General features: G+C 40.8%; 1 protein-coding gene across 4 annotated transcripts in view; it reads left to right on the forward strand.

Moving 5' to 3' along the window:
• rab11fip5a (RAB11 family interacting protein 5a (class I)) overlaps positions 1 to 12,315 on the forward strand; it is a 54,797-nt gene that overhangs the window by 9,978 nt on the left and 32,504 nt on the right. The window contains exon 1 of one of the 4 annotated variants that reach the window (XM_057859326.1): positions 5,835 to 6,314. The exons of the other annotated variants lie outside the window; for them this stretch is intronic. Within the exon in view, the coding sequence (XP_057715309.1) occupies positions 6,262 to 6,314 (53 nt within the window). The 5' untranslated portion in view covers positions 5,835 to 6,261. Of the gene's footprint in view, positions 1 to 5,834; positions 6,315 to 12,315 lie in introns of those variants that run through there. 4 annotated transcript variants of the gene reach the window in all.

Genomic DNA, 12,315 nt, shown 5'->3' on the forward strand with positions numbered 1-12,315 from the left:
TGTCAGTGGTGGCTGCAAATGGTATACAGTATGTTCTGCGTTGTGTTCTATTAAGTGTTTTAAGAAAAAGATCATCTCCTGCTCTGCCCAAATGCATGATGGGAAATTGGGCAACCATGATCGTCAGTAGTGGCTGCAAATCGTATACAGTATGTTCTGCATTGTGTTCAATTAGGCGTGTCAAGAAAAGATCGTCTCCTTTCATTCTTCCCCACGTCGTTCGCCACAATACAGTGGTACCTCTACATACGATCGCTTCGACACACGAGCTTTTCGACATCCGACGTAAAATTTGACTCGCCATTTGTTTCTACATCCGACGACATGCTCGAAATACGACGACAATGGCAGCACCGCAGACGAATGCACGGCGGATTTTCTTGTGTGACAAATCAACACAGGTTTCAGAAAAGGTTGGTACAGGTGGTGAAACAAGGAAAAAGTTGACGCTTACCTTCTAAATGAAGATGCAAATGACAGAAAAATATGAGCGTGGGGTGGGCATCCGTGAAATGGCTCAACAATACATCTCCACGGTCCTCCTCCGACCATCGTTCGCCAGTCTTTATAAGTTAAGCTGACAATTCTTATTGTGGTAACATCTCTAAAGAAATCGCCAGCTTCGCCACGTTGTCATCATTTCTTTCACAACTTATTCAACACAAAACGCCTGCTGTCTGCCGCAATTGACGGTGTTCTCAAGAGAACATTCAAAGTGAAAGTGAAACTCAAGCTCACCGGTCCAGGCACGTCAGTGGTGCGTTCAGGTACAGAAAAAAACGTCCGCCTTATTAGAACCCGATTCGTTACACTATTACAGGAATTATTATTATTCTTTTTATTATATTATTCCAATTTTGATTCATAATTTATTTGTTTTGCTACGTGTAATTGCCATTTGTAATAGCACCAGCAGTATTTTTTAAGGATTTAGTGCAGGTTTTTGGGCTGTGGAACGAATTAATGGGATTATAATGTATTCCTATGGGAAAATCCTGCTCGACATACGACCATTTCGACTTACAAACAAGGTCCTGGAACGGATTAACTTCGTATGTAGAGGTACCACTGTACTTATATTAGAGCAGGGCGGTAAACCGAAAATTTACCGTCACCGAAATTCTTAACGATGACCGACGTAATTTTGACCATGTCGGTAAATTCGGTAAATCAATAAAACAAGAAAATATAGTCTTTTCATCCCGCTTTGATTCTGTTGTTCGTCTATGTTCATTCCCCTTTAAGAAAGCAGTCAATGTGCTTACGTAGGGAGTCACGTGATCATCAGGAAGCCAATCAAACAAAAGCCCGGTAAGCTAACGCTAGCAGCTAACGCTACAAGCAAAACGTGATGGAGTGTGGCTTAAGGGAGGTTCACCAAACTTTCAACCGACATTTAGTAGACTCTTGGTGGCATCCAGACGGGCTTTCACCCGATGTCCTCCTTTGTTCTCACGATTTCCGGAGATGGTGCTTTCAGTGCTTTCTACTGATAGCCAGGCTAACGCTAGCTAGCGGCTAACGCTACAAATGAACGTTATGGAGTCGGATAGAGGCTCTAACCTTGTCGAAACGGACTGCATCTAGCAATTACTATGTGGCGTTATTTTGTATCTGTCTGTGTGTGACTCCTCTGATAGCTTTTGTGATGGTAAAGAATTCCGCATAAAGTACAATCCAACGGCGAAACTTATAATGACCGAGAAATGGCCCCAGCTATTTTTTTTGTGCGTGCATTTATTAAAAAATGCACTGGGGGGAAAAAAAACCTTAAACCATAAAGTAAACACTTGTATTTAATAATTATATCACAGCAGCCATTAACAATAAGTTGTCTTTTTGAAGTGTACTGTTCAAGCTGCAAGTCATTTGTGTTACAATTACATGTTTGCACAGGCATATTGATTTTGACAATGTACATTGTTCAAGTCATACACGCTGTTATAAATGTTCATACTTGAATTCTTATTGCTTACAATACATTTTTATAAACTTAATGTTTAGACTGCATGTACAATTGTTAAATACAGTATATCAAATTGAATGCTGGTAAATCAACAAGAAATAGTTAATCTGTATTTCATGCATTGATTCAGATTTTCAAATTACCGTATTTTTCGGACTACAAGTCGCTCCTGAGTATAAGTCGATCCAGCCATAAAATGCCCAACGAAGAGAAAAAAAACATATACAAGTCGCACCGGAGTATAAGTCGAATTTTGGGGGGAAATTTACTTGATAAAATCCAACACATAGAACAGACATGTCATCTTGAAAGGCAATTTAATATAAAAATACAATAGAGAACAACATGCTAAATAAATATACAGTGTACAGTGCATGAACAACGAAATGTGAATATACTGTCCTACGCTACAGCTCGGTCCTGGCTGTACAGCGAACTCCCAAAAGACAATGCTGGACGTCCGTATAATTTGCTGAATCAATTTGGTCCTCGATAGAAAACAGGTTCGGATCAACGTAAATAAATGATAATTAGGTACTATTAGTAATAAGTAACAGGTTAGCATACGTTCGCTATCATTAGCACATCGTTCAAACAACCACACAACTGGCTCTAAGTGTCCGATCGCGGGTGGAAAACACACAACAACAACAGAAAAGATGATACACGCAGGCGTTGCCTCTGTAGAGATGATTTTAAAGCATAAACAATGAAAGTAGGCTTGCAGCCGTCTATTCTCTCTCGCTGTAACTCGCCCACTCACTCAGAGCTACGTAGCTGTCCGTCTTCTTCTGGCGTGTGAGCACTCTTCTCCACGTAAACAAGTGCGAGTGCGCCCTCACGTGGGCATGAAAGCGCCTCAAACTAAATGCATCCATTTCAAGATAAAAAAGTCAATAATACAATTGAACATGCACTGCCAAAGGCAGAACGCGAACGTGGCCATAGCTATAAAGAGTTATTCAGATAACTATAGCATAAGAACATGCTAACAACCATCAGTGTCACTGCAAAACACCAAAATAACATGTGAAATTATATCATAATGTGTTAATAATTCCACACATAAGTCGCTCCTGAGTATAAGTCGCACCCCCAGCCAAAATATGAAAAAAAACGCGACTTATAGTCCGAAAAATACGGTATATAACAGTCCGCTTGGGCGAATTTATCGTCATTTATCGTTATCGAGATAAATCTGCTCAATTTATCGTGATACATGTTTAAGGCCATATCGCCCAGCCCTAACTTATATTTGTTGTGAAAGATTTGCCAAAGTTTAAACCAATAAAAGGCGCGGTCCAATGAACGCCTGTGTCCACTGGCATTTCTCTGCCTTTTCGCTCTCAAAGTGCTAAAACGATGTCATTGTAAACTGTTTGAGGCAATGCATGAACGGGTCATTCCGTGCATGCGTCAATTGCCTCAAATATTTTAACGTGATTAATTTAAAAAAATAATTACCTCCTGTTAACGCGATAAATTTATTTCCAGGGAAAACGGACAAATTAAAGATAGTTCAGGGGCTTAATGCGCAATGAATCTGCTATGGCAGCGTATATACAGTACATATTGTTCTATCAAACATAATAGTTGTTTTGGCTTAAAATACAGCAGTTTCTTTTAAAGAGGAGTGCAAGAACAGAAACTGCTTTTTCAGTCTTGTCTGTGTTTTCCGCCATGTACATATGTGGACCTGTACTACAAGTACATGCTTGTATGTGTACTAGTACTGCAAGCATGTGTTCTTGCCTGTTTGCCTATACTTGTACAAGAAGTACATGTCCTTAAGTGTACTTGTACTGCAAGTTAGGCCTGAATGATATTGGAAAAAACTATCATTGCGATTTTTGGGGGGTTTGCGATATTATATTGCAATATTAAAACTACAAGAATTTTCACCGGATAACTTGAATGGCTCTGAATCTCCCTGCTTGTCTTTATTAAGTGCTTAATTGAGTGAGTCCATGCTCACGCTGCCGAGAACAGCCTCTCACTTACACAATGAGTTGGGACAGCAGTGTTTCCCCTAGGATTTTTTGAAGCTGTGGTGGTGGGCTGCATCGGAGTCGGACAGCCTCACCATGTCGTGCCACAGCAAATTTTTTTTTCTTCATTTTTTTCCCCCAAGAAGAACCATAACAAAGATATATTTGAAATATTTCATTAGCCAGGCTAATGTTGTACCTCTCAGCTACAGTACATGTATGTAAAATGCGTAGCTGATTACAGCTACGTTACCCGATTTACTAATGCGACTTTTTCTCGTGGCAATAGTACGACTTACATCTCGTAGTGACTCAGGGTTGGCAACCCAAACTGATGAAAGAGCCATATTTGACCCCCAAAAAAAACAAAACAAAAAACTGATACAGTATGTCTGGAGCCACAAAAAATTAAAAGCCTTGTACAAGCCTTATAATTATCGATACTAGCTATATTAGCCAACTATAGAAATGACTAAGTTGGCTAGAAATACGTAATTAGCCTTCATGATTAAATGTTTATTTTCCCTGCAGTGGATCCTATAGAGAATGACGCACCACGTGACTACTCTGTTGTACTATGCCACCACAAGTTTAACTTCATTACAATATTAATGAATTGAAAGAATGTTTGTGTCATGTTTGTCCTCCTAGAAATCCTATTAAAACAAAAAAATATATTTCCCTCCCCCATCTTTTTCCATTTAAAAAAAAAAAAAAAAAGCTCCGAAGCATCGCTAAAGAGCCGCATGCGGCCCGAGAGCCGCGGGTTGCAGACCACCGTCGTAGTCCTCCTTTTTCCTTTTATTTGACCCTCATAAGTACTACATTACCACAACAATAACAGTCCTTCTGTCAACTGACCCATTTAGAGCACTGGGGGAATTCTAATAGCCGTGTAAAGAGTTTTACTTGATTCGGTGAGAAGGTGAATAGTTTTTTCCCCGTTGTTCGTAAACTAAATTTCCACACAAAGGCACGTCGAGGTACCATTAACTTAGCAAGGAGAGGTATGAGAGTCATTTTTCGAGTGTCCCAGAGCTCGCGAAATTTGGGTGGGGGGGCGCATTTATCAAAGTTTCGTCAGCCGTAATTGTCTGAAGTTGGCGCGCCGGTGTTGTGCCGAAAAATAGCCACTCCACGTGAAATGTCCCCCCTGACGGGAGCGCCCACACGTCACTCGTACAAACAGCCTTTTCTTACCAATCGATGGAACAAGAAACGACGTTCTTGTACCGTGAATATGTATCATTTTACTCTGCTTGAACTGATAAATCGTTTACTGTGACCAACGCTCTGAAAATAGAGCAAGGCTTTATTTTGGGCCCCGCCTCTCCGCAGTCTCTCAGCGCAAGTTAGTCAAAGTTTGCTTTCCGTCCAAGACGGCCGTCCACCGCTCACTTTCGCCGAGAAGGAAGAAGGAGAGAAGTCTGTATTTGCTTACCCACTTTATTGTGGTAACAATAATAAAGAAAAACAATAACAAAATAACAGCGGGCTGCTACGACATGCGACCGCTATCTCTCGCTATCTCGCTCGTTCTCCCATTCTTCCTACTCGTTCCCCTTGCGTCTCTTAAGGGGGGGCCTGCATAGTTACGAACATTAGGCTACAATACACAATGAATAGGTGTCCGCTGAACTCCTCCCACTCGGCTGCCGCTAGTTTGAAGCGGCCTTAAAATTTTTTTATTTATTTAAATAAATAAATAAAATACATCTCATTTGCCAGGCGTGGCGGCTTTCATTTTAGTGTGGCGGTGCGCCACAATCTGTTGAATATAGGGGAATCCCTGGACAGCATACTTCCAACTGGGCTGCAAGTTTAACGATGATTAACCTATTTGTGCCTTCGACTGTAGAGTTCCTGAGGGGCCGTTTACATGGTGACTCTCCAAGAGTACGAAAAATGTCAAATTTTCATTTTCAGTTGCATTTGCGTCTCCATTTGAACAATGTCGCGATTCCGCATGAAAACGATGTAGTATTCATGGCAGGCCCTAGGGGGCAGTGCAGATTTACTGGGCAAGAGAATGATGCACTTTGACCCCACCAAGCTCCCTCAGCCCGGAAAAAAAATATGCCCGCCCACTCGAAGCAATGTCATTTTTCTTTTGTTCAAAAAGGCACAGAAACTGAAACGTTCAACATATTTGATTTAAAAATATTATTAAAACAGTAAATTAAAGCCAACATTCTGCCATATTTGCTGTTTTTAATGTTTAGTAGCACCGCTGCGCGCGCCCAATGTGACGTGTACGAGTGCTGACGTTAACGACGCGGTCTCGCGCCGCAGGAGCCTTTGATATGCATGCCGAGGAAGTCCCGCTCAACCCCCCGCAATCGGATTCTTCCACTTTGGAGGTAGGATTCAGAATTTTTTGTCTTCGCCGACACCATATGCACGCAAGGCGAGTCCGCAATTCAGTCATTGCGTCTTTGTGTCGCAAAGTCGCCATGTAAACTACCCCTGAGGCTTCTCTGGTCAGATCAAAGCTACAAACGTGTCAATCATCGTTAATGTTTAATACCAAACGCCAACTGCACCGGTGACCGAGAAAAACAGTCTGGTCGCACTGCTTAGCAGGAGGGATCGTGAGGGGCTGTGGCGGTGTACGATCATGAAGCAGAAAAACATGAATATATTTTTAATTTAAAAACCTGATCCTTTTCACCCGATTCCGATCCTCTGATGATGCGATTGACCCGATTTCAGATCACGTGATCGGATCTGGGACATCCCTAATTTATATAATGCCGTTTAATCCAGGCTTGCTGTATATTAAAGGAATGCAGGATCTGCTCACCTGCTGCTTTTATGAAGTAATACAAAAGTTTACATGTAAAAAAAAAAATGAAACAAAAACAACTGCACGTCCTCCGATGTGACTATTGCGCATGCGCAAATTGCGATGGCGATGTTCAAACTATATATTGTGCAGGCTTACTACAAGTACATGTAACTGTTTGTACTTGTACTACAGGAATGTTAATACCCTACATATGAACCTTTACTACAAATACGTGTACTTCTGTGTACTTGTACTACAAGTACGTGTACTTATGTGTTCTACTACTACAGGTTTGTGTTCTTGCCTGTACTTGTACTACAAATGCATGTACTTGTTCTACAATAACTTGTACATATGTGGACCTATACTACAAGTCCATGCACGTATGTGTACTAGTACTACAAGTATGTGTTCTTGCCTGTATGCCTGTAACTGTACTAAAAGTACTGTATATGTCTTTATGTGTACTTGTTCAACAAGGACGTGTACCTGCGTGTACTTGCACTGCAAGTGCGTGTACTTGCACTAATAGTGCGTGTACTTGCGTGTACTTGCACTACAAGTACGTGTACCTGCGTGTACTTGCACTACAAGTACGTGCACCTACGTGTACTTGCACTACATGAGCGTCAGCCTGCGTACACTTGCACTCCAAGAACCTCAACCTGCATGTACTCTGCTTTAATTATTTTAAATTCAACGTTTTGTAGATGTTGATATAACTTGCACATTACTGAGCGTTCTCACCTTTGCATTGAGATGCAAAAGGCATAGAATTGAGGGCATGATATTTTTTTCAAAAGTGTTGGTCTTGTCCTTTTGTGGTCGAGTTGCAATGTGGTGCGAGGGGGAAAAAAAACTGAAAAAAAATACCACCAGCTCTCAGTTTCGTTTCTTGTTATTTGTTGGTTCAGTCGTCCCTATTTTTGTTTCAACTGTGTTAACCTCTCACTCTATTTTTTTATTCTGCAACATTCCTCGTTCTTCCACACCAATCTTCTCTGATCCCACACTATTCATGCAATCATTCAAGGTGTGACGGGAATACTTGTTTCATTTTAGCTAAGCCACGCCACTTATGTACATCACAAGTAATGACTGACGGCTGTGGATTGTTTTGCTTTGTTTTGTTAGCAGCATTGTATTTGTTTCCACCTGTGAAAGGAAGAATCGCATCATCATTTGACCTGAATATTGCACACTTGTGACTGAACATTTTCCATTCTGGTTTTATTTCTTGTCGATTTTCTCCACTGAAATAATCGCAGAATTTTGACAGATTTACAAAGTACGCTTCCTGACAAACCGAAAGAACGTGGCAATGAATCAGGCTGGATGTTGGAAAAAAAAAATCTAAAGTATGCAGTAGAATGATGTTAAAGCGATTTCAAAGTATATGCACCATTGACTATAAAGTTATACGGTGGCACCTCCACGTACGAACACCTCGACAAACGTTCCTTCTGACATCCGACGTAAAATTTGACTCGTCATTTGTCTCAACATATGACGACATACTCAAAATGCAACGATTTACAACAGCGTGGCAATTTCATCTTTTTCCCGCTCGACATACGACCATTTTGACTGACAAACCACATCCTTGAACGAATTAAATTTTTATGTGGAGGTAACACTGTACGGTGGCACCTCTACTTCCCAGTGTCTCTACATATAGAATTTTAAGGTTAAGACACGCCTCAACGGGAAAATATTTCCTCTTTTTACGAAAGAAATTCCCGAATACGAAAGGCAAAAAAAAAAACGGTATGGCTGGTACTCGCAGCTCCCACAGTTTACTGAACCTAAATACTTATAGCTGCTCTGCCATTGACTATTGCCTAGCATTCCTGGCATCCAATTGGCTAAGAGGGACCTCTACTGTATGAATATGTGTTAGGGGTGTAACAGTACACAAGAATCTCGGTTCGGTACGTACCTCGGTTTTGAGGTCACGGTTGGGTTCATTATTGGGTACAGTAAGAAAACAAAATGCAAAATATAAATGTGCTAGTTGTTTATTACACACCTTTGTGCTTTCAACAATAGGAACATTAGCCTATACAAAGCTAGAATTCTGCTGAAAAAGTAGCGGGTATATAAAGATAATCCAACAACAATTTTCCTTTCAGACCCCGCGTATTGGTCAGATTTCTTTCTGAAAGATAGAAGAAAAAAGAAGTCCTGTGCTAAAGAGAAAAGCAATCCCAATGACAAAGATTTTAACATTTATTTTACAAATGAAATGCCTCAATGAATCATTTTTTTCCCCTTATGAACGGTTTTCAAAAGCTTTATTGGTGGATTTTCTCAAGTTAAAGCCACACAGAAATTAATAAATTCAATTGTGTAAGCAGGATCTTTGTATTATTCTTATTATTTAATTACAGGTGTTTTAGCTCATTTCAATGTATTTTATTTAAATGGGCTATTATTTATTTTATTATGTGTTTATATTTTACAAATGTGATGTAGTATTCATTTATATTGTATATTATATGTTGTATAACTTTAGTTCCTATGTGAATATTAGTTCCTACTTGTTTTGTTGTGGTAGGAGGGTTTTGTATTGAACACGGGGCCATGTTGGTTATTATTATAGCAGAGAAGACAGCAGTAAATCAACAAAGACAAGTCAACTGTGCCTCGATCTACCACTCAAGAGATCTGGTGGACTCAAAAAGTGGGTTACGATTGCATATTAGTATGAAAATCGACCGGATCCACCATATTTTTACACGAGTGACCGCCGGTCTGCCCGATCCTAGCTACCGGTAGTAGTATTGACGCAGGAGGGTCGCGTCTCGCGTGCGTCGTGTTGAGCCGCATCTGGGACGCGTCTAACACGCGGCCGCACTGCGACTGGTGTGTATTGGCTGATTGACTTCAACGCCAGCATTTCACTGCGTTCTCGCGGAGGCCACGTTGTCGCGCCGTTGACGTTTCTGGGTTATACTGTCCTCATTATAGTAGAGAAGACGGAATAAATATAATCTGCACAAAGAAATTAACCCGATCGACTCACAGCCTCGAAAAGTAAGGGTTACATTACATCGAAAACTCGTTCGGTATGCCTCCGTTCCAAACCGAGGACCACGTACCGTTACACCCTTAATATGTGTGTATCCCAGCCAGAGGTTGCGCTAGACATTTTCGTTGTCTGTCATTTTGACTGACAGGGTCATAAAAATCCGGTCATAATCTATTTTTACCCGTCACTTAAATTTTTAAAATGATAATGATGACATCTTCAATAGTATTTAGTTTTCATTCATTTTAAATTAATATTGTAACGCTTGCTTGGCGGCGAAAAATTAGACACGGAAGTCGTGGTATTTTTCTCCCTCTTTTTACTCTGCGTACTGCCAACAACACCAACAAAACAACAACTCCGCCCCCAAAGAAAAAGAGGCATCTATATAGACCCCAATCACCAACGTCACACAATGATCTTAATTGTGGTTGTCAGTCCAAAATCTTCTAAATATATATTAAATGCATCTTACCAGATATAAAATGACTACTACATAGTCTGTGGTGATCGTTTGGTGCCCAGATTTCTTGTCGAATTACAGCAGTCCATCTCGCTCTCCTCTTCGGGTCTCTCAGAATACGGTAGAACTTCAAGTCCCTCCGTCTATCTTCTCTGTTACTGCAACCAACCGCCACACACGCCTTCACCATTTTGATTATTAATATTAACGAGCAGAAAAACACGCCGTAATAGGAGGCATGTATGTAGCGGTAATGTGTAAACACGACGAGCTGACGGACAATATGGCGGCTCCAGTCAGGGGGGCGGAGTTGTGACGTCATGTGATTGGGGTCTATACACAGGCGGCAATCTAGTCCACCAATTGGATAACGCGCTGGCACACCGGGTGCACCAATAAGAACCTCGCGTTGATGTGTCAATCACGGTGCCGCCGCCAGACCCCGGTGACGCTACAATATTCTGACAGAATAGCCAACGACGTCATGCATTAAGAGAGACAATAGCTAATTAATATGCCCACTCGCCACCCTGTGGTCTGGGGTGTGAATTGCAACCTGTCAAAATGACGGACGGACTTCAGTTTTTTCCGTCACCGTTTTAAAAAACTGGTCAACGACGGAAAATATTCGGTTAACGCGACCCCTGATCCCAGCGTCCGCTTCGTTCGCTCCTTGTGTTCCGACAGCATTACATGAGTGCATTAACTTTTGTTCTTTATTCTATTCTTAGTTTTTTACCTTATGCACAACTCTGATTGTATGTTTATTGTGCAATAATCTAATTGTAACATGTATGTTACATGTTTTGATGCATTTATATGCATTATAAAAGATTTTCGTCTGAATTTTGGGGGGCTTGGAACGGATTAGGGCATTCACATGAAAACGCTTCTCTATTCACGGAATTTTCAAGTTACAGGATACCCGCGGGTTATTAAATGTATTAAAAAAGCATTGAATTTAGTTTTCCATTATTAAAGGTATTAAAAGTATTAAATTAGCTGTCGTAAGTCTGGAATTTTTTCACCATGGTTTTAATTCTGAAGAACATCTCAGTGCAACCTAAATTATATCCGTGACGAAGTTTTTTTTTTTTTTTTTTAATCCATAACGAAGATGACGCGTAGAATTTTTACGATGCACTGCACTACAAATAAGCGTTCCCGTCAGGGGGGACATTTCACGCGGGGGGGGGAGGACATTTTTCGGCACAACACCACCATCACCCCCCTTAGATACACAACACGGTTGACGCTATTATTGGAACGAGTGCGGGGTAACGTTGATCTGAATAACCTGGCATGGTGATAGGCAAATTATAATGTAGGTGATAGTAAAACAACTCCTGGTATATTTAAATGTTTTTCTTGATTGAATAAGAGTATGGATTTTCTCTATCTGATTAAAAGAAATGTCTTTAATAGCTAACAAAGGATTAACATGTGTTTTGTATACTTGTAATGTGATTGGAAAAAAACAATTACCAAGGGAAATGGTCATGTGTAGCTTTTTTATTTTGTGGTAATTAATGGTAAACTACTGCCATTTAGTGGCTGTTTTTTAAACTTTCACTGCCAATTGCAAGATTTTCCCAAGCACTTTACTGTTAAGGTGACCAACTTGAAAATCACCAGTTAAAGTGACCAACTTGACAATCACCAACCTACCACCTTGACTAGGTCCTCTTAAAAGGGAAAGCTGTTGTATTGCAAATGTAATTTCTGAAGTAGCTTTACAAAAATAGTGTAAAATCCATTTTATCCTGGGAAAAAAAATCTGAAAGACCTTATATTTGTTAGGGCCTCAGTCTCCTGAGCCCTGCTCCTCCTCCCTGTTTGTGTGTGTGTGCGTGCGTGTGTGTCTTGATTGCAGGATTGGGCAGATGGGTGAGCCTGGGACCAGGTGCAGTCGATCATCATTAGCAGCCTACTTAAGCCAGTCCCTGGCATCACTTCATCGCCAGATCATCTACTCTACTTGACGAATTCTATGTTACTCGCCTGCCTTGACAACTTGCCTGGTCACCCAACAACTGCCGCCTGACTTTTTGGACACAGACCATCTTTATATTCTGCAAT

The sequence above is a fragment of the Corythoichthys intestinalis genome, chromosome 15, assembly GCF_030265065.1.
Source record: "Corythoichthys intestinalis isolate RoL2023-P3 chromosome 15, ASM3026506v1, whole genome shotgun sequence".
NCBI classification, from domain to species: domain Eukaryota; kingdom Metazoa; phylum Chordata; class Actinopteri; order Syngnathiformes; family Syngnathidae; genus Corythoichthys; species Corythoichthys intestinalis.